General features: G+C 45.2%; 1 protein-coding gene across 1 annotated transcript in view; it reads right to left on the bottom strand.

Moving 5' to 3' along the window:
* RASGEF1B (RasGEF domain family member 1B) overlaps positions 1 to 22,667 on the bottom strand; it is a 253,126-nt gene that overhangs the window by 210,715 nt on the left and 19,744 nt on the right. Inside the window, exon 2 of the mRNA XM_083571443.1 lies at positions 1,456 to 1,503. Coding sequence (XP_083427569.1) covers positions 1,456 to 1,503 — 48 coding nt within the window. The remainder of the gene's footprint in view (positions 1 to 1,455; positions 1,504 to 22,667) is intronic.

Here is a 22,667-nt window from a genome sequence, read left to right as displayed (position 1 = left end):
GTGGGAAAGGGAGCGACAACTGGGGAAACTGCAAAGAAAGTAAAACCCATCTTCCTGCTCTGCCATCTTCTTCTGTTTGTTCCCGTGTCAGTTTCAGTTTATTGGTTAATTTTTCTAGGAAGGCTGCTTCCCATACAATTTGATACCATTGGTCCATGCTTACTCCTGAAAGGTCTCTCGAGTGTCTGGTTATGGTGTTTCTGGCTGCTGAAAGTAGGTGGGTTATGAGTTATTTGTGGTGTAAATGGGCATTATTGTCTTGGAAGATGTTTAGTAGGGCCAATTCTGGGGTGATTTCTAATACTTGCTTAGTTATTTTACATATCCACCCCCCACCTCACCCTGCCCACACACTAATTTATAGCAGCTTCCCATGTTACTGGGCTTCTTGGTTTGATGGGAAAATTATTACTTTTTAAAAAACACTTGGTTTATTTTTTGGGTGGGAGCTAGAGAGGGGGTTTAGGGTTTTTTTAATCTGCTCTTTAGTGGGTGGGAACATTGTATTGTCTGCTGCTTGCATCCTGCAAAGTTTTCTATTACTGTTAGGGGAGGGGCTGGTGCTTGGGTTTTTGTATTCCCAATATATGGCATGGAATATTAATGTGTTCTATGGTTCCTAACCCATTTTTCTATGGTATAATGATTTGTGCATATATATTTAAGTTGCTTGGAGACCCTTTGGGTGACAAGCGATGGAGAAGTTTCATAAACAAATAATAATAAATGTGAATTTTAGGGTAACTGCACTAGAGATCACAGCACTGCTCAGCACAAAATTGATTTTCTGAGGCTGGCCTGAAACATTAACCAGCAAAGGTTCCCTGGGACTACTACAACAATCTTGGCTGGGCCTGTACTGAAGGACAGGGGAACTCCCTGAAACATGATTCTGTATTTATTGGTGGGCAGAAGTATTAGCCATTAAGGTCACCTCTTTTGCATACATTGTGGCCAAACTGACCCCAAATCCCTTGAATACAATTATAATGGTGGTGACAGATACAGTCACTGGCTTTGTGAAATCCTGCGCTTCACGATGCTAGCAGTCTCAAACACAGCATTGCTTCAGAATTCGAAGAAACCAACAAAATCAATCAGCAGGTAAGATCAATCCAGTTTCTAAAGGTTCAGTTCACCATCTTGATTCAAAATGGCACCCAGTTGTATCCAATTGTAATAATAATATTCTTCTGCACCTTCTGAAGCTTCTTGAGGCATTGGTTATTTTGCAGTTGGTGCCCCTCACAGTGCCACATCCAACCAACCTGGCTCTTCTTTCTGGATAACTGATTGACACAAGTTTGGGAAGCTGAATCCCTCCTTTGCCCATCAATTCTCTCTTGAAGATCTGTCTCCACCTCTGTGGAAGAACTAAAAGTCCAGGTACCTAAGTGGAGTTTAAACCCATTAAGTCAAAGCACAATAATTTAATGGCTGAATTAATAAACATACCTTCTGCTTGGCGCTTTGCTTCAGGCCAATACGGGACTGGCTTCTGGACTGTGAAATAAGCAAGAAAGAGAAATATGATTTTGCTGAGGAGGGGAAATCGTGTTTTTTTTAAACGTCACATTAATGCTTTCTTGCAGCATTAATTCCTTTCGAGTTCTGGCAAAATAAAGTGCCTTCTTATAGTGATTAAGGGTGGTATTCAGATACATTTTAATTTCAGGGGCGCAGGTGGCGCTGTGGGTTAAACCACGGAGCCTAGGGTTTGCCGGTCAGAAGGTCAGCGGTTCGAATCCCGCGACGGGGTGAGCTCCCGTTGCTCAGTCCCTGCTCCTGCCAACCTAGCAGTTCAAAAACACGTCAAAGTGCAAGTAGATAAATAGGCACCGCTCCGGCAGGAAGGTAAACGGCGTTTCCGTGCACTGCTCTGGTTCGCCAGAAGCGGCTTAGTCATGCTGACACATGACCCGGAAGCTGTACGCTGGCTCCCTCGGCCAATAAAGCAAGATGAGCGCTGCAACCCCCGAGTCGGTTACGACTGGACCTAATGGTCAGGGGTCCCTTTACCTTACCCTGAGTAAAACATAGTCGAATACCACCCTATAGCTTCCATTCTAACCCACTTACCTGGAAGTAAGCCCCATTGAATTCACTGCTTTCTGAATAGACATTGTTACAATTACACTGTAAACCGTAGCTTAGCATTAAGTACAAAGTGGGCCTTGTGCAACCTTAAGAGGTTCCCTCAAAGGCACTGAACCCAGTTTAAGATCAGTTTCTCGGCATCTGGGTTATTTGCTTTTCTCAGCTCACTCAGCCTTGTTGCTCCTGCTCTCTGTGCAATAATTTATGTGCACAAACACACCAGCCCTCACTTTCCTTAGAGATGCCCGACAGTCTGCTGAGCTTTAAGATAGTATCCCATTAACCAAGATAAATTTTAAGGTTGCCGCAAAGTGTTTGTAGATGTAACAAATGTTAAGGAAACCAACATCAGACCAATAAATAAATGAAGAGACTGCTCCACACTGGATGCAGTTTTATTTGCCGAAGAATTGAACTGACATCCAGCAGAAAGGAAAGCATTTGAACAAGTTCCGAAGGGTATTTACTTATTTATCACATTTATAGCTCACCGTTCCTCTGAAGAGCTCAAGGTGCACATGGTTCTCCTCCTCCCCATTTGTAGCCTCACAACAACCCTGTGAGGTAGGTAAGCATACCCTCCATTGTCCAATTTTTAGCAGGACATCCCGGACTGACAGAAGCTGCCCGGGCTTCTGATCCAAATTCAAGATGTGAAATTTTGGCTCCTGTGCTCTGGCCACACCAGCTGGCTTCTGGAAGTACGTCCACTGCCAGAGGAGGCGGAGGCCACGACGGTCAACACAGAATCTCCCAATGCCACGCAGGCCAGTGCAGCCTTCTGCTAGCTTATGTCAGGCAGCAGAGTGTCTTCTGAGGCTGAGGAGGAGGACAGCAGGCAAAGATAGGAGGGCGGAGGGGTGAATGGGTGGACAGGTGAATGATGGGGACAGTGGGATGGAGGGGTGCCCCAAGTTGCTCTCCCAAAATGTTGAGGGGGGTATGGCTCAGAGGCAGTGACTGCTTCAAGGTCAACCAGGGAGCTTCATGGCCATGTTGAGATTTGAAACCTGCTCTCCCAGGTCCTAGTCCAAGATTTTAACCACCACGACCTACCGGCTTTAGTGGTGCTCACTAAAAGTGAGTGGCACTGTGGTCTAAACCACTGAGCTACTACGGGGTGAGCTCCCATTGCTCTGTCCCATCTCCTGCCAACCTAGCACGCCACTGCAAATAGATAAATAGGTACCACTGTGGCAGGAAGGTAAACGGATGGAGCTCTGGTTTCCATCACGGTGTTCTGTTGCACCAGAAGCGGTCTAGTCCTGCTGGCCACATGACCCGGACAAACGCCGGCTCCCTTGACCTGAAAGCGAGATGAGCGCCACAACCCCATAGTCGCCTTTGACTGGACTTAACCATTGAGGGGTCCTTTATCTTACCATTTAGTGGTGCTCAGTCACACTTTATTACTAGGGTGCCATACGCCGGCCTACCAGTTCTCAAGCCTCATTAGACAATAACACGCTCAATAAACTTAGATTTGAAAGCTAAATAAGGTCTATGCGTCAACAGCAATTCTATGGGAGTACAGGGTGTTGCCCTGGGCATTCAGATTCCTGTGAATCTCAACTTTGCTTTTAACTCGTATCCTTTCCAAAAAAGCTAACTTGAAGGTCTTGTTTTTCACTGCCAGAACTACACAGCCATGTGCCATGACCAGTGACTGCTCCTCAGCTCTGATGTATTTTAGAGCTGTATTTTATTCCTGAGTCAGACCATTTCTATACTGCAAACACAGGCAGGCAGCGGGTTCCCCTTCTCCCTCTATCCCTGCCTCTCTCCTGTTTAAAAAGAAGCCAACATGAAATAGTGATAATGCCGCTAATGTGACACAACCTTGGCCAGCGCACAAACCACTTGTGTGTGTTGGCCCACTGGATAAAAACCAGTTTCCTGGCCCAGGAATTGGGATCCCATGGTTCTCCAGATGTGCTGGGCTACCATCATCCTTGGCCCCTGGCCAAGCCAGCTGAGGCTGATGGGATTTGGAGTTTAACATGTGGAGGCTCCAAGGCTCTTCAACCTTGCCCTAGATAATCAAAAAGAATTATCGGCTGCTACCTGTGTGTGCTAGCAGAGGAGATTGTTGCCTGTATTGTGTGTGACCCATTCAATCCAGCAACAAAGGGCCTTCCTATCCATTAATCTCCCCTTTCCCCACCCTCTCCCCTGTGGTCTCCTCTCAATCCCACTTCATGAACTGGAAAACATCTGGCAGAGTTAACAAGACGAGCATCAGCAAACCCTAATGAATTTCTCTGGCGAGTCTGGGGGAAAGGCTGGGGCTGAACTAATGAGTTGTCATTTCAATTATTTAAAACACATTAAAACTTTAGGTAAGGAAGAAAAGGAGAGATAGGAGTGCTCTTGGCAGTACTTCCTGGCAAAGCCGCCACAGACAGATAGGAAAGATTTGTAACAAGTTGAGCCTCTTTGCTTTACCTCCACCCACTTTTCAATCCACTGTTATGGTGCCATAACAGACTACACCTGAGGAATGTTGCCCTTAATGGGTGAAAAGGTTCCCAACCCTTGTTTAAACTGACCACGATTCCTCAAGTTTGGATGTCACAGGAAACTGTGGTTTGTTTAAAAGTGGAGGTTTAAGACAGGCTTCCTCAAACTCGGCCCTCCAGATGTTTTTGGACTACAACTCCCATGATCCCTAGCTAGCAGGACCAGAGGTCAGGGATCGTGGGAATTGTAGTCTCAAAACATCTGGAGGGCAGAGTTTGAGGAAGCCTGGTTGAAGAATTTATCTCCTTTCAAGTGTGAAATAGGGGGAGAAGAGAAGCAGTGGTGGAGGAAGCTGCTTTGGCGCCTGGGGCAGCACACCCAGGGGTGGGGCGCAGTACCCAAAGGGGTGGGGTGAGAGCGAGGCGAGCCGCCCATGGGGGCAGGGTGCACCACGGAGCCTCCAGAGTCTGCCTGCCTCCTCATACTCAGCTGCCCTACAGCTGAGGGGGAGGCAGCGGGTGGACCGTTTGGGCAGGGCAACACGTGGCTTGGGCACACCGCAGGCCCCGTGGTGAGTGCCACCCAGCATTTTGTCACCCCCCTCAGTGGTGACACCCGGGGTGGACCACACCTACTGCACCCCCCTTCCTCCACCACTGAAGGGAAGGGGAGCATGCAAGCCCAAGTCTCGTGTAGGCTCATTTGCATGCCAGCAAACCATGGTTTCTCATTACATTTCAACTGAGCCAGAGCAACTAGCCTGAAGCCACAGTCAGAGCGTGCAGAAGTGAGATCTGAATCAGGGGACTTCTTGCTCCACAGCTTGCTTTCTTAGCCATTTCTCGATGCTGGCTCAGTGCGTTAATAGGATTCTGTGACAAAAATTAAGTGGCTCACTGATGAAGTGTTCCTCGGAGCTGACATTTCCAAAGGGTCCAAAGGTTTCAACGGGCAGCGGCATAGGTTTTATCAATGAAAAATAATGATTGTTGGTTCCCCTGTAACACTCGGAGCATTTATCACATTATGAGAGCCCGCAGGTCCTTTCAAATTAACATCCCAAAGTGCAAGGGTATCTAATGGGTATTGATGGCACTTTAATTAGTTTCCCAATAAAGTCCATATGCTCCTGTCACCTCTGGGTCAGTGGTGAAAATATCAAGCGACAGGGAAGTGGGTGGGGGAGATGAGAATTTGTGTTGTGTTGGGCATCAGTCATGGGACCAAGGACTAATCTGGATGAGCCCGCACTGGTAGCTCAGTGATCTGGTCCCTGGTTTCTACAGGTAAGATCCCCAGCTGAAGCCCCAGAAAGTGCCTTTCCATCACTGTAGACAAAGGAACCTGTGAACTGTGGGCCTAATCCAGCCCACCAGGCCATTTTGGGCAAACCACACCCACCCACCTTTCCCTGGCCTTATCAGGGGTAGGGTTTGGGAAACTTCAGGTGCAGCTAAAAGGAGAAATTCACTGACGAGGACTCTAAAGGAAAATTCACAAACTGCTGCATAAATGTTAAGAACTGGGCACAAAGAATGGGGGGAAATGAGTGACAGAGAGAGATCACAGTTGACAGATTCATCCATCCATTACCTGCTAGGTAAAATGATTTAAGTGCATCTTGCCAATTGAAAATAAGCCACTTTGACCATTCACAATTAGGTTACTGTAATGCTAAATTTCTGCCATAATCTTATCCTGTTAGCTGCACCAGATGATCCTATTTCCCAGTCTGGCAGCTGAACAAACCAGTTGGAACCATTCCATGCTGGAAAGAGATTGCCTCTGCTGCCTCATGGTGATCATGACCTGCTCAGAAATATCCCAGCAAAAATGGGTTTTCACAGTTATGTAAACATAGAAAATAACCGGGGAATAAAGGTAAAGGTAAAGATATCCCTGACCATTAGGTCCAGTCGCGGACGACTCTGGGGTTGCGGAGCTCATCTCTGCTTTCAGGTCAAGGGAGCTGGCATTTGTCTACAGACAGCTTTCCAGGTCATGACTAAACCACTTCTGGTGCAATGGAGCACTGTGATGGAAGCCAGAGCGCATGGAAATGCCATTTAGCTTCCTGCCACAGCGGTACCTATTTATCTACTTGCACTGGTGTGCTTTCAAATTGCTAGGTTGGCAGGAGCTGGGACAGAGCAACAGGAGCTCACCCCGTCGCGGGGATTCGAACACCAACCTTCTGACTGGCAAACCCAAGAGGCTCAGTGGTTTAGACCACAGCACCACCTGTGTCCCATCACAATATTGCAAGTGCACTGCAACAATACATGGTTGCAGAGGTGGAGGGAGGTTTTTCAGCATTCTGTCATGGGCAGCCTTTCCGGGACTGTTTGCCTGTGGTGGGTGGGGCAACGGACCATGGATCTTAACCTTTGTTCAGTAGGCTATATTCCAGAGGTTTCTCGCTGCACACACAGAGCCTACATCACTCCCTCCAAGCAAGCAAGAGCATTATCAGAGTTCAATAACTTTCCAGCCACGCAAAAGCACATGAGGAGGGTGCAAAGCAGGGCTGGTGGGAAGGGGTGTGGATTGAGGAGTGTCACACACCGGTAAATTAATCCAGCAGAGTGTCTTCTACATAAACAGAATAAAAGTTTTACTGAAGAAAATAAACTTGTTCAGAAACAGCATAGTTAAAGAGTGTACACAGAGTGCTCATAGCAGCTATCTGACTCTTCACAGAGGCACAGTCTTAGTGATTTACTAGAGTCCTGGAGCCCCTCTGTCTGCAACAACACAACACACACACTGGCTGAGACACACAGGCACTGACACAGAGTGAGGCCCACAGAGAGGCTGGTTACTTTTATAGGGAGAATGAGTCTTCACTCAAGTCATGAGTCACAGTGACTTAACAGTTTACAGTTTACAATTTGCAGTCTTGAATGATTGTGTAGGTCTTGTAGGCCTCAAGAACCTTTGCCTCATGACAAGGAGGGCATTGAATTCCGGGAATGGAAAGCTTCCCTTTATATACAGTGGTACCTCGGGTTAAGAACTTAATTCGTTCTGGAGGTCTGTTCTTAACCTGAAACTGTTCTTAACCTGAAGCACCACTTTAGCTAATGGGGCCTCCTGCTGCTGCCACGCCACTAGAGCACGATTTCTGTTCTCAGCCTGAAGCAAAGTTCTTAACCCGAGGTACAATTTCTGGGTTAGCAGAGTCTGTAACCTGAAGCGTCTGTAACCTGAAGCGTATGTAACCCGAGGTACCACTGTATCTGTGATTCCTGCATTGCACGGAGTTGGACTAGACAACCCTTGGGGTCCCTTCCTACTTCGGTCCAGTACAGTGGTGCCTCGCAAGACGAAATTAATTCGTTCCGCAAGTTTTTTCTTCTTGCGAGTTTTTCGTCTTGCGAAACACGGTTTCCCATAGGAATGCATTGAAAATCAATTAATGCGTTCCTATGGAGACCGCCTTCAGACCAGGTCCGGGGACAGTCTGTGCCCGGACCTCTTCTGAAGGCTGGCGGGGGGAAGAAAAGCCCTTCTCCCGCCACCAGCCTTCAGAAGAGTTCCCGCAGGGCTGCCTAGGCTGCGGATAGCAGCCTGCTGCCCGGTGCGAGGGGCGCTCTGAAGCAGAGCGCCCCTCGCGCGGGGCAGACATCTGCAGCTTGGGGAGCCCTGCAGGAGTTCCCCTCAGGGCTCCCCAAGCTGCGGATAGCAGCCTGCTGCCCCGCGCGAGGGGCGCTCTGCTTCAGAGCACCCCTCGCGCGGGGCAGACATTCGCAGCTTGGGGAGCCCTGCAGGACTTCCCCGCAGGGCTCTCCAAGCTGCGGATAGGGGCAGCAGGCTGCTATCCGCAGCTTGGAGAGCCCTGCGGGGAACTCCTGCAGGGCTCCCCAAGCTGCGGAAGTCTGCCCGGCATGAGGGGCGCTCTGAAGCAAAGCGCCCCTCGCACGGGGCAGCAGGCTGCTATCCGCAGCCTAGGCAGCCCTGCAGGAACTCTTCTGAAGGCTGGCGGGGGAGAAGGGCTTTTCTTCCCACCGCCAGCCTTCAGAACAGTCTTCTGAATGTTGGCGGTGGGGAGGAAAACCTTCCTCCCACCGCAAGTCTTCAAGACAGGTCCGGGAACAGAGGAGAAGCGCTGCGCGCCTTCCCCTCTGTTCCCGGACCTGTCCTGAAGGCTTGCGGTGGGAGGAGGGCTTTCCTCCCCACCGCCAACATTCAGAATGCTGTTCTGAATGTTGGCGGTGGGGAGGAAAAACCCTCCTCCCACCGCAAGCCCCGGGAACAGAGGAGAAGCACTGCGCGCCTTCTCCTCTGTTCCCGGACCTCCCACCGCAAGCCTTCAGGACAGGTCCGGGAACAGAGGAGAAGGCGTGCTGCGCTTCCCCACTGTCCCCGGAGATTTCCCTATGGGCTTTCGTCTTGCAAAGCAAGCCCATAGGGAAATTCGTCTTGCGAAGCCGCTAAAAATCGGAAAACCCTTTCGTCTTGCGGGTTTTTCGTTTAGCGAGGCATTCGTCTTGCGGGGCACCACTGTATACCTGAAGGAGCGTCTCCACCCCCATCGTTCTGCCCGGACACTGAGGTCCAACTCTGAGGGCCTTCTGGAGGTTCCCTTGCTGCGAGAAGCCAAGTTACAGGGAACCAAGCAAAGGGCCTTCTCGGTAGTGGAGCCCACCCTGTGGAACGCCCTCCTACCAGATGTCAAAGAGAAAAACAACTATCAGACTTTTAGAAGACATCTGAAGACAGCCCTGTTTAGGGAAGCTTTTAATGTTTAATAGGTTATTGTATTTTAATATTCTGTTGGAAGCCGCCCAGAGTGGCTGGGGAAACCCAGTCAGATGGGCAGGGTATAAATAATAAATTATTATTATTATTATTATTATTATTATTATTATTATTATTATTATTATTACAATTCTATGATTTGCAGAGGGAACTGAGATTCAGCAGAGACTTCCACTGGTGGAAGGGGACAAGACAACCTTTTATTTTATTGCCAGTCTTCACTTCCAGATACACCACCCACACAAGCACACACACACACGCACACACAATTTTGACATTTTCGCTTAGCTCTAGCATGCACATCTATCCATATTCGATTTTATTTATTTATTTCAAAGCAAAAGGTCACTGGCAGTAGCAGGTAAGCAGCTGATTGATTGAGCACTTCTGGGTCAAAGGCTCTGGCTGTCGAGTTGCAGCGGATGAGGAGGAAGCGAGGTAATAAATTGATTTGCAAAGAAACTGCTCAGGCAGCAAATGCAAGGCATCCCCTTCAGGGCAACAGCTCTTTGTGGCTACCTGTCGCTCAAGCCCAGTGTTGGAGCAAGTGGAGAGCAGTGACCTATCTCTGGTGCAGCAATCAGCTTGTTAGGCCTGATCTCCTAGTGGGAGTTTTAAAACTATTTTTCAAGAGACTTTGGGATTCCTTGGCAGATTATGGTTGCAGACCCTCCTAATGTCCCTATTTTCCAGGGACAGTGCCGGATTTACAGAAGTCCTCTCAGTTTCTGGTTTGATCCCGGAATGTCCCACTTTTCCTTAAAGGTAAAGGGACCCCTGACCATTAGATCCAGTCGCAGACGACTCTGGGGTTGCGGCGCTCATCTCGCTTTATTGGCCAAGGGAGCCAGCGTACAGCTTCTGGGTCATATGGCCAGCATGACTAAGCCGTTTCTGGCGAAACCAGAGCAGCGCACGGAAACACCGTTTACCTTCCCACCAGAGCGGTACCTATTTATCTACTTGTACTTTGACTTGTTTTCGAACTGCTAGGTTGGCAGGAGCAGGGACCGAACAACGGGAGCTCACCCCGTCGCGGGGATTCGAACCGCCGACCTTCTGATCAGCAAGCCCTAGGCTTAGACCACAGCGCCACCCACCCCTATTTTCATTGGGGAAATGTTTTTTGTTTTGTTTTTAAATTATTTGTAGTTTTCTGTTATATAAATTTCAATAGTTTTACATTCATTTTAACATTTCAAAACTCAACTTCCTTCCTCCTCTTTCTGCAGTTCCTTAAATTTATATTTATTTCATCTGATAAATATTGCAGAGTTTGGAGTTATGTGACCCCCAAGCCAAGGAGATAAGTAACTATTCAACCTTCAGAAGACATCTGAAGACAGCCCTGTATAGGGAATCTTTTTAATGTAAGGTTACCAGACGTCCCTGTTTCCTGGGGACAGTCCTTGGATTTAGAAATCAGTCCCCTGACAAAATCCATCCATTCCATCTGAAGTTGAAAAGTGTGCCCGGATTGATTGAAAAAAGTCTGGTAACCTTATTTTAATGTGCAGTGTTTTATTCTGTTTTTTATATATTGCAAGCTGCCCAGAGTGGCTGGGGCAACCCTGTCAGATGGGCGGGGGAAGAAGAAGAAGAAAAAGAAGAAGAAGAAGAAGAAGAAGAAGAAGAAGAAGAAGAAGAAGAAGAAGAGGAAGAAGAAGAAGAAGAAGAAGAAGAAGAAGAAGAAGAAGAAGAAGAAGTCGTTTGTTTTTGTATTTTTGGTCATTTTCTTTTCTTCCTTTTCTCGGGGGGGCGGGGGGGCAATCCCCTTCTTCTATTCACTATATCTCCCCTTCTCTATCTACTCTACTGACATCTCTTAATTATCGCCCCCATTTTTATTTTTTTTACTTTTATTTTCATTTTTATTACCATTATTAAATATTTCAATACAGTCATACCTCGGGTTACAGACACTTCAGGTTGCGGGGGGTTTTTTTGGGTTACAGACCCACCAAAACCCAGAAGTGCCAGAACGGGTTACTTCCGGTTTTCGGTGCTCGCACCTGCGCAGAAGCGCTAAATCATGCTTTGCGCATGCGCAGAAGCACCGAATCTCAACCAGCATTGCGAACGCTGCGGGTTGCAAACATGCCTCCCGCACAGATCACATTCGCAACCCGAGCGTCCACTGTACACCTTTTTTATTTTACTGCACACACACTAATACTGCTATTTTTTCTTCCTCCCCCCCCCTCCCCACCTACAAATGTGTTCTCTTTTTCACTCTTCTGTGTGGCAACCCTAAACTACCCTCTTTGGTTCCCTGTGCATTCCCTAAACCTGTTCTAGGCAGATTTGCCCCAAACCTACAGAACAGATCTGGGGAGGGTGCAGGATGCGTGCAGGGGGAGGAGGGGGGGTGGAAGTCCCATTGCACTAGCGGAAATCCCTGTACTGATGGGATGCATGACCTAGATAGCCTCCGCTCTCCACACAATTAGGCTGTTCAGGGAGGCAACTGTGTGATAGAACAAAATATCAGCCCTATCAGAATTTGCAAAGTGCTTTAAAGCTGAAAACCCACCAGATGCACAACCCATCATTACAATAACAAAGCTTTCTCATTTCCTTTTTTTTTTTTTAAGGCTTTTCTGTACATTTGTACAGAAGGCAGCCGAGTGAACCGGGGGGGGGGGGTGTATTGAACATAATGTCGCAGCTAAAGATCTAATTATTCACCCCCTCATTCTTCTCTGTCAAGTCTGCGGCACTTTCAAAAAAAAAAGGAACAGAAAAGAATAAGAAAGGAAACAGCTTTAGTGCTAATTCTCTTTCAATTGTCTCTTTCAACACACGGGACAAACTTGGATCTTCTCCTAACTGGTTTTGCTTTTGAATGGATCTTGCCAACATTTGAGGAATTGCTATTACAAAACTAAAGCTTGCTGTTTGAGCACCCAAATCTGCCCTGCTGATTTAATAGACTCCCAACCAATTAATCAACTAAAGGTTTAGTTGATTAATTTACTGCAGTAGTCACCAACATGATGCCCGAGGGCACCACTGGGCGTCCTCCAGTACCTCCAATGACACCTGCAAAAGATTTCAGTAAATACCCATCACTGTGTTTTGGCTACACCTCCATGGTAGCCATTTTATGACTGGCACCCACAACACTTTCTCAAAATTATAGCTGTGTCAACTGGCTCCAAAGGGGGGGCAGCCCCCAAATCTACTTCTTAAAGTTTGCTGCCATAGAGCATGGGGTGTCTTGGGTAATGTATGATAGAGAGCTGCCTTTTACTGAGACAGACTACTGCACCATCTAGCTCAGTATTGTTTACACTGACTGCCAGTGGCTCTCCGGGATTTCAGATGGGATTCGTTTCCCAGCCCTGCCTGGAGATACCTGGGATTGAACCTGAGACCTTCTGCATGCAAATGCAGGTGTAGGTGAAGAAGTGTTAGGGTAGGGGTCAGGAACAGGTCAGCAATAACTCGCATGGTGCCAGATAAGTTAACTCTATTCAGTGCTTTGGGAGGGTGGCAGGGTATGCATACCCCTAAACATTTTGTGAATCTAACGGGAGAAGAAACTAAAAATGTTTTTAAAAAATAGTTTCTTCTCTAGCACGGCGAATCGTCAGTTCCGTTGCTACCCCCCGATGGCGGCTTCCTTTCCCTTCCCGGTGTTTCCTGAGTCTCAGACGGAAGCGGGCGTTTAATGTGTGAAGTAGGAGCTGGAATCTAGCACAGTGATTGGTCAGTTTCGTTGTTACCACCTCCGATGGCAGCTTCCTTTCCTTTCCCAGTGTTTCCTGAGTCTCAGAGGGAAGCAAGCGTTTAGTGTGTGAAGCAGTGTGGAATGTGGATGTGTGGTGTTTTACTGATGAAAGTTTGGCCTCATTGAGGGACAGTATTTATTTTTCCCGATTTGAACTATAAAATGGTGGTTTTCTTGAGTCAAAATGAGAGTACCCCTAAACATTTTTTGGGGGGGGGAGCACTGACTATTTATTCCAAAAACAAAATGGCACAGGAGGCCTAGTGAGCACAGCAACTCTTTCCAGTAGATCTTGCCCCAATGAGGCAGTTGCAAGGACTGAACGTTCCTGCCTTCCCACAGCCCTCCAAGTCTCCTCCTCCCCGGGTTCCTTCCCAAGCAATCTGAGGCTCCTTCATCTTGCCTGCCTTTGATCCACTTTTTTCATACCTCTTCGGGTTCTGGGAGACCAGAGGGGAGGGGAGCTGCGTATCGCAGGAAGAGGAGACATCCTAGCTTCCTCACCAACCTGTCTCATCTCTGCCTCTTGGCTCCCCTAGTCTTCAGCCTCTGCTTCTGGTTCTGGACTGCTCTCTGACACAGACTCTTCCTGCTCACTAAACCCTGTTTCCTCTTCAGCTTCTGACACCTCCTCTCCCCAGTCTGCTCCCTGTTCTTCCTCTGACTACTCATCATCATCCCACCACCAATCCCCTGCCTCTGAACCTTCTTCCCTTGGGGGTTACCTTTGGGGTTCCCCAGTTGGTACCTCCAGCCAGTCCATGACAAGACGCTGCCAAAAGAGAGCAGAAAGGAGGGCTGAGTGGATTTCTTCAACTCTTCACATTTCAGGAAGAGCAAGCTGTCCAAGAGCCGTATCTGGGTTGTTGCTCCAGCTCACCACAGGGAACCAAATTGCTCTGTCTGACACTTCAATGCACATTACAAATCAAAAGCCAGGGACTTCCACTCTCCTTCTGGATAAAGCAGGCTAATGTGTGTGCATGTTTTTAAAAATGTATTAAACATTAAGAATCAAAGCAGAGGATTAGAGCTACTGGGAAGTTCACTGTAAGGTCAGGATAACACAGGCTGTCAAGACGGAGCAGCAACAAAAATATTGAAATGCCTCTAATATATGCAGAGAGGGTTTGATGCCAAGAGAGCCATGAAGTTTTTTAGGTTAATGCAACAGAGCGGGAGAACCGGTGCAGATGGTGGTAGGCAGAAGGGGAAGAAGTCAGATCATTCCTTCCAGAAAAGGAAAATTGGCACATTGCACCTATGGCTCTGGGATAGGATGTGATGCTGTGAAGAAATTGCTGGCCCCCACAAAGAAGAGGGAAATTGACTTGATGAGGAGAGAGAGGAGGATGTTTTCAATGAGGGGTAGGCAACCTAAGGCCCGGGGGTTGGATGCGGCCCAATCGCCTTCTAAATCCAGCCCACAGGCAGTCCAGGAATCAGCATGTTTTTACCTGAGTAGAATGTGTCCTTTTATTTAAAATGCATCTCTGGGTTATTTGTGGGGCCTGCCTGGTGTTTTTACATGAGTAGAATGTGTCCTTTTATTTAAAATGCATCTCTGGCTTATTTGTGGAGCATAGGAATTCGTTCATTTATTTATTTTTCAAAATATAGTCCGCCCGCCCCCCCACAAGGTCTGAGGGGGGTGGACCGGTCCACGGCTGAAAAAGGTTGCTGACCCCTGCTTTAGATATTCCAGTTGCTGAATCTGCAGTCCTTAGGATAGAATTCCTGGCATCCTTGTCTATAGGAGCGTTCTGGAGCCTACTTTGGTAGGCAATTCTAAGCATGTCTGCAGGGACAACGGCCCCAGCTTCCTTGTGGCAGTGGAGGAAAGCCCATAGCTCAGTAGTAGAACATCTGCTTTGCATGCAGAAAACCCCCTGGCATCTCCATGTTGGCCTGAAATCCTGGAGAGTCACTTGGAGTTGGTGCTAGTTTTACCAAAACTCACCATGAACACCTCCCTCGTTCTCTTAGAAAGGCAATGGCGCCCAGCTGAGAGGTGCCAGAACTCAGTTCCAGTGAGTTCTTTTTTTTTTTTTTTTTAAATATTTTTATTTTTCCATATAAACACAATACAACAAACATAAACATACAAAAACAAAAACAAAACAAAAAACATGTATCATTTCATATCCTAATTTCATATCCTATCTTCCCCGACTTCCTCATGCCTCCCCTTTCTGTATTCCAAATTCTTATCGATTGTTCAGCAAATCTTCCCTTATTTTAATTTAAATTTAGACTATTCTTCCTTATTTTCCTTGTCTTAACCATTGCTAATAGTAACCATTTACTTTCCAGTCCAACATCATTCTAACTTTCATTAACTTTGTGATATTTCTTTAAATAGTCCTTGAATTTTTTCCATTCTTCTTGCGCTGCTTCTCTTCCCTGGTTTCGGATTCTGCTCGTCATTTCTGCCAAGCCCATATAGTCTATCACCTTCATCTGCCATTCTTCCAGTGTGGGTAGTTCTTGCGTCTTCCAGTACTTCGCAATGAGTATTCTAGCTGCTGTTGTAGCATACATAAAGAAAGTTATATCCGTCTTTAACACCCCTTGGCCGACAATACCCAAGAGAAAGGCCTCTGGTTTCTTGGGGAAAGTATATTTAAATACCTTTTTAAGTTCATTATAGATCATTTCCCAGAATGCCTTAATCTTCGGGCAGGTCCACCAAAGATGAAAAAATGTACCTTCAGTTTCTTTACATTTCCAACATTTGTTGTCAGGCACATGGTAAATCTTTGCAAGCTTGACTGGGGTTATGTACCACCTATATATCATTTTCATAATGTTTTCTCTTAAGGCATTACATGCCGTAAATTTTATCCCGGTGGTCCACAACTTTTCCCAATCAGCAAACAAAATATTGTGACCAATGTCCTGAGCCCATTTAATCATAACCGATTTAACCGTTTCATCTTGTGTATTCCATTTCAGCAGCAAATTGTACATTTTGGACAAATTCTTAGTACTGGGTTCTAACAGTTCTGTCTCCAATTTTGATTTTTCCACCTGGAAGCCAATTTTACTGTCCAGTTTAAACGCTTCATTAATTTGATGGTAGTGGAACCAGTCTCTCACCTTCCCTTTTAATTTCTCAAAACTCTGCAATCTCAATTTGTCCCCTTCCTTTTCCAAAATTTCCCAGTATCTTGGCCACTTGGACTCCATATTTAACTTTTTAACTGCCTTAGCTTCCATTGGCGACAGCCACCTTGGAGTTTTATTTTCCAGCAAGTCTTTATATCTGTCCCAGACATTTAGTAGTGCTTTTCTGACAATATGATTTTTAAAACTTTTATGTGCTTTAACCTTGTCATACCACAAATATGCATGCCACCCAAAAATGTTATTAAAACCTTCCAAATCCAAAATGTCTGTGTTTTCAAGAAGTAGCCATTCTTTCAGCCAGCAGAAAGCTGCCGCTTCATAGTAAAGTTTAAAGTCTGGCAGGGCAAACCCCCCTCTTTCCTTTGAATCCGTTAGTATCTTAAATTTAATTCTGGGCTTTTTGCCCTGCCAGACAAATTTAGATATGTCTTTTTGCCACCTCTTGAAACAATCCATTTTATCAATTATTTGCAATGCTTGGAACAAAAACAACATTCTTGGCAATACATTCATCTTTATAGCTGCAATACGGCCTAACAAGGAAAGCTTCAAGTTGGACCAAATCTCCAAATCTTTTTTCACTTCTCTCCAAGTTTTTTCATAATTATCTTTAAACAAATTCACATTTTTAGCTGTCATATTTATACCCAAATATTTCACTTTTTTAACCACAGTCAACCCTGTCTCATTCTGGAACCTTTCCTTTTCTATCTGTGTCAAATTTTTCTCCAATACCTTTGTCTTAGACTTATTCAATTTAAATCCTGCCATTTGACCAAACTCTTGAATTATTTCCAAAACTCTTTTCGTGCTAGCTTCTGGCTCTTGCAATGTAAGTACTAAGTCATCTGCAAATGCTCTCAGTTTATATTGTTTAGCTCCGACCTGAATCCCTTTAACCAACTGGTCCCTCCTAATCATATTAAGCAAAACCTCCAGGACCGATATAAAAAGTAATGGGGAGATAGGGCACCCCTGGCGTGTCCCTTTTTCAATCTTGAACTCTTCTGTAACCACATTATTTACAATTAGTTTGGCTTTCTGTTCAGAGTATATTGCACCTATACCATTTTCAAACCCTTGGCCTACCCCCATCCCCCGGAGGTTCTTCAACATAAAACTCCAAGAAATGTTGTCAAAGGCTTTCTCGGCATCCACAAATATCAAAACAGCTTTAGTGTTTATGTTCACTTCCAGCTTTTCCAAAATGTCAATTATATTCCTTACATTGTTCGACAAGTGCCTTTTTGGGAGAAAGCCCGCTTGGTCCCCGTGAATCTCCTCCATCAAAACTCTCTTCAGTCTTTTTGCCAAAATATCAGCAAAGATTTTGTAATCCACATTCAATAACGAGATGGGTCGGTAGTTTTTAAGTTGGGTCTTTTCAGTCTCTGTCTTTGGTATAAGTGTAATGTAGGCCTCTCTCCACGTATCGGGTGCCCTTTTCCCCTCCATAATCTCATTGCAGACTTCCTTCAAAGGTTGTATCAACCCTTCCTTCAAAACTTTGTAGTATTTGGAAGTCAGTCCATCCGGTCCAGGGGATTTGCCCAGCGTCATGCCTTGAATGGCATCTTCTATTTCTTGTGCTGATATCTCCTGGTTCAATATTATCTTACTTTCATGCGAAACCTTTTTCAGCCCATTTTCCTCGAGGAACTGTTGTATGTCCATTTCTTTTTGCGGCCCTTGTGTGTAAAGTTGTCTAAAGTAGTTCTGAAAACAATTCCTAATTTCCGCTGGGTTGCTTATGTTTTTTCCTTCCACTTCTATATTTGTTACCATGTTGAGTTTTTGTCTCTTCTTTATTTGCCAAGCCAGTAACTTGCCACATTTATCAGCAGATTCAAAAGTCTTTTGTCTCATTTGTTTAATTCTCCACTCTAATTCTTGATTCATCAGTTCCATATATTGTGTTTGATGAAATTTGATTTCTCTTAGAATCTCTTGGGATTTTGGCTTCGATCTTAATTGTTTTTCCCCTTCTTTTATCTTTTCCAAAATTCTCTCCTTTTTCTCATTTTGCTTTCTCTTCTTTAAAGTATTTTGCTGAATCAAAAACCCTCTCATCACGGCTTTGCTTGCGTCCCATACTATTCTTTTTTCTACTTCAGACCTTAAGTTGATTTCAAAATAGTCTTTCAAGGTTTTTTGGGCCTTCTTGCAGATCTCCTCGTCTCTAAATAAGGTGTCATTCATTCTCCATCTGAAGGAACCAGTTGTTGTTTGCCTCATCACCATCTTTACAGCATTATGGTCGGAGAAAGTTTTTGGGCAGATTTCTACTTTTTTTATATTCGGAGCCATACTGCTAGTCACCCAGATTTGGTCAATCCTTGTCCATGTCATTTTGGCTTCAGAAAAGAAGGTTCCCTCTCTTTCTAATGGGTGTTTTGTTCTCCAAATATCAATCAAGTCCATATTGTCAGTCATTTCAAAAAAAGTCTTTGGTAGTCTTCCATCTTTTGTTATTACCTGTCTTTGTGCCTTGTCCATATTTGTTGAAACCACTCCATTCATATCTCCCATCAAAATTAAGTTGTAATCCATATGGTCCATCAAAATTTCATGCAACTTCTTAAAAAATTCAGCTTTCCCTTCGTTTGGTGCATAGATTCCCACTATCAAATACTTCTCTCCTTGAGATTGAATTTCAATTGCCAAATATCTTCCTTGATCATCTTTAAAAATTTGTTTCGGTTGCAATTTTTCTTTTGCATAGATCACCACTCCTCTCTTTTTTACTCTGTCTGAAGATATAAATTCCTGTCCCAGTCTTTTATTTATTAATAATTTTCTATGTGCTCTTGTCACGTGGGTCTCTTGTAGGCAAATCAAGTCCAATTGGTCTTTCTTTAAGGCATGAAATATATTTTTTCTCTTCCTGGGAATATTTAAGCCATTACAATTCCAGGTTAGAAGTTGCAGAGCCATGATGGGATTATTTACTCCTTCCTCCTACAGCTCCCTGTTTTTGTTCCTCGTCTGTCGGTGGTACCGTGTTCGTGTCCAGTGATGGATGCCCTTGTCCTGGAAATGTCTCTTTCTGTAGGTCTTCTTCGTGTTCTCCCAAGAACTTGTCTTTATCACTTACAGTCTTTATTCTTCTCTTCTTTCCCTTATATTTAAAAGACAAGCCTTGGGGAAATTCCCACCTGAATGGTATGTAGTTCTTCTTCAGCAGTGTCACCAGGTCTTTATAATGTCCTCTTGCGTCCAAGATACTCTTAGGGATGTCTTTAAAGATCTCAATAAAAAAGTCTTCAATTCGAAGGGCTGTTTGGTAGTGCAGGTTCAATATTTTATCTCGCTCCTCCTTTGATCTTAAGGTAATAAGACAATCTCTGGGTCGATTTCTCTTCTGTCTTATTCCCAATCTAAATGCACTTTCTATCTTAAAATCTTCTTTCTTCAGCTCCTGCTTCCAAAAATCAGAATATTCTTTTGTCAAATCATCCACCAAGTTCTCTCCTTCCTTTTCCGGCACAAGTCTGATCCTCAGGTTCCTCTCCTTGCGTTGCATATCCTGCATAGAGAGTGCCAGTTCATATTCATCCAATTTCTTGTAAACTGGTGGAAATTTTTCCTCCGCAGCAGTTGCAATTTCCTTAGCTTCCTCGGCTATCTTTCGTGTTATAGATGAATCTTCCAATAATTTCCCAATTGCTTCTGCATTTGAGTTCACTTTATTCCCTAGGTCAGTTATACTTTTAGTATTTAGGTCAATTTTCCCAGAGATTTCTTCAAATTTTTTATTTGTTTCAGCAACTTGTACTTTAGTTTCAGCAACTTGCAATTTAGTCTCCGCACCTTGCTTTTTTAGTTCCTCCAAAGAGTCATTTATCTTCTCCAATACCTTAGCAAATGATTCTTCTGTAGACATTGCTTTCGCTTTTGGCTTTGCAGCCACTATAGTTCCAGAGGCTCCTGTTACAGAAGCCCTTCTTTGCATGTAAGTGTCAATTTTGTATTGTCTGCCAGATCTCAAGGTTGTTTCTTGTAACTCCCCTTTCTCTTTACCATCTGCCATAACAAAGTCTTTTAGTCAAGGTCATTCCCAGACTTTGAAACTCACAAACAAAGTTCTCAAATTTTAAACTCCACTTGTTGCTGAAACAATTTGTAGGTCCTCTAGGGGGCGTAGAGTCAGTTCTATGCTTCTCAAAGTAATCCCACACTCTTCAAAAAAGAAGGAATAAAAGTTTCCTAGTCCCTTTCAATTTTTCTTTCCTTTTTCAAGGGGATCCCAGTCAATAGTGTCCTGTAAGTAACTTTGTAATACCACAGAAACAGTGTTTCAAATTGGAAGTAACCAAAGTCAATTTGAGATATTTTTTAGCTTCTTATAGCAACAGTCCTTAGCCGGTTCCTTTTCTCCGGCAGTCCGATCCCAGGTTAAAGAGCAGCGATACTTAATCCAATTCTTTTAAATTGGCAGGGAAACACTTTTAAAATCTTCTTCCCCCCCCCTCCTGCCTTCGGGGGGGGGGGAGTTCTTTGCTTTGGTGGTGGATTTCTTAAATCCCGCAAGTTTCCTCTCAAGCAGTTACAGCTAGAGTGCCTTTCGCTTTGATCTTGCTACAGAACGGAAAGCAGACTTCCTTTTTAGTGCTTGTCCGTCTCGGTGCCCAATTTCTTTACTTTTAGTGTCCAATTATATTTTAGCGGTCAATCCTACTCACGGATAGTTGTTCTTTTAATCCAATTTCCCGGGAAGAAGTCAGCGCTCTCCGCTAATGGCGACGCGGCTTCGCTTCGCAGGCTGGGTGAAGACGACTCTCAGCACCGCTCCAAGACCCCTCCGCTCCTCCGGAGCCTTTAAAAAGGCTATTTCGCAGCGTCGGGGGGGCGCAAAGGTGCCCGCCGAGTCTCCAGTTCACAGGCAACGCGCCTGTGATTTTTAGGGGTCCCCGCTTCGCCGTAGCTGACAGGACCCGAACCCACGAAGCAGATCTCTCCCGGAGCTCCGGTTGAGATCCGCCATTAAGCGCCGGCGCTAACCGGAAGTCCCCTCAGTTCCAGTGAGTTCAGGCTGAGTGGGAAAAAGCCCTGCTTGCAGTCAGTTTGGATTTTTGCTGGTGGTGGCATCTGTCTGTCTCTGGAGACCATGGAAAAGTACACCTTCAGGGGTGAAGTCAAACTGTTCACGAGTTACAGCACCTGACGTGGCTGTAGAGGCTGATACAAGAGATAAGTCAGTGTAGATAATTCTCAGGTAGATGGACCACTGGTCTGAGAGATTATCCACACTTATATTTTGCCATAGTGTCTACCCGAACTGAGTTTTGGCTGGGGAAAAAAGCCCTGAATATTTCTATGGCAGTTCTGAAAAAACACAGGCCACAGTGAAGCGTTTTGAAGGCAACTGATTTCATGGAATAGTTGCACAGTTCTTCAGTTCCTCACCTTGAACTTAACAAGGTTTAACAGTGCTTAACTTTGATGGAATTGTGCCCCCAGTTAAGATCAGGCTGCCAGCTTCCCAAGAGGAGTCAGGAAGAATGGATTGTTTGACTCCAGGTTTCCTGTGGCCAGAAGCTTATTAATTCAGCCTCTCTCTCTTTTTTAATAAAACATCTTGCTAAGCCTCTGAATGCCAGGTGCCCTGGGAGAGGTGCTGCGAAGATTGCAGAGGAATCTGCGTAGCGCTTCTCAGAGAGGCAACCACACAACCTGCCACAATGGCTTGGGCAGCCAAATCTATTCCACCAGCAGCGTGACACTTCATTTCAATAAAACCTTCAGACGCACAAATTCTAGTGTTTGAAAAGCCTGGCAGATTGATGCATCTGAATCGTTTATGGTTACAAAACACCTAGATAAAATCACCTTGTGCAATTTAAAAGCCCCTTAACTCGACTCCTAAAAGCATGCCTTCATTTCCCACAATGCCCTTCACCCAAGCTGCTCACGATGGGGTGCAAATGTAAATCTAAAATGGGATAATCCTCTGATATGTCCCACTTTTCCTTAAGACGTCCCTATTTTCATTGGAGAAATGCTGGCAGGTATTGAGTTATCCAGTACAGTGGTACCTCGGGTTACTTACGCTTCAGGTTACATACGCTTCAGGTTACAGACTCCACTAACCCAGAAATAGTGCTTCAGGTTAAGAACTTTGCTTCAGGATGAGAACAGAAACTGTGCTCCGGCGGCCCGGCGGCAGCAGGAGGCCCCATTAGCTAAAGTGGTGCTTCAGGTTAAGAACAGTTTCAGGTTAAGTACGGACCTCCGGAACGAATTAAGTACTTAACTCGAGGTACCACTGTATTGAGTAATCCAACCCCCAATTTATTATGTTTTTATATATGATGGAAGCCACCCAGAGTGGCTGGGGCAACCCAGTCAAATGGGCAAGGTATATATAGTAAAATTATTACTGTTGTTGTTGTTTAATGGGATGTTCCTATTTTCATCGGAGAATGTTGGAGGGTAGGCAATACACAGACATTCCCATTTTCAGTATGAATTAAACTAGTTATACTTA

The sequence above is a fragment of the Podarcis filfolensis genome, assembly GCF_964270895.1.
Source record: "Podarcis filfolensis genome assembly, chromosome: 9".
NCBI classification, from domain to species: Eukaryota; Metazoa; Chordata; class Lepidosauria; order Squamata; family Lacertidae; genus Podarcis; species Podarcis filfolensis.
This window is presented reverse-complemented; position numbering and strand designations above follow the sequence as displayed.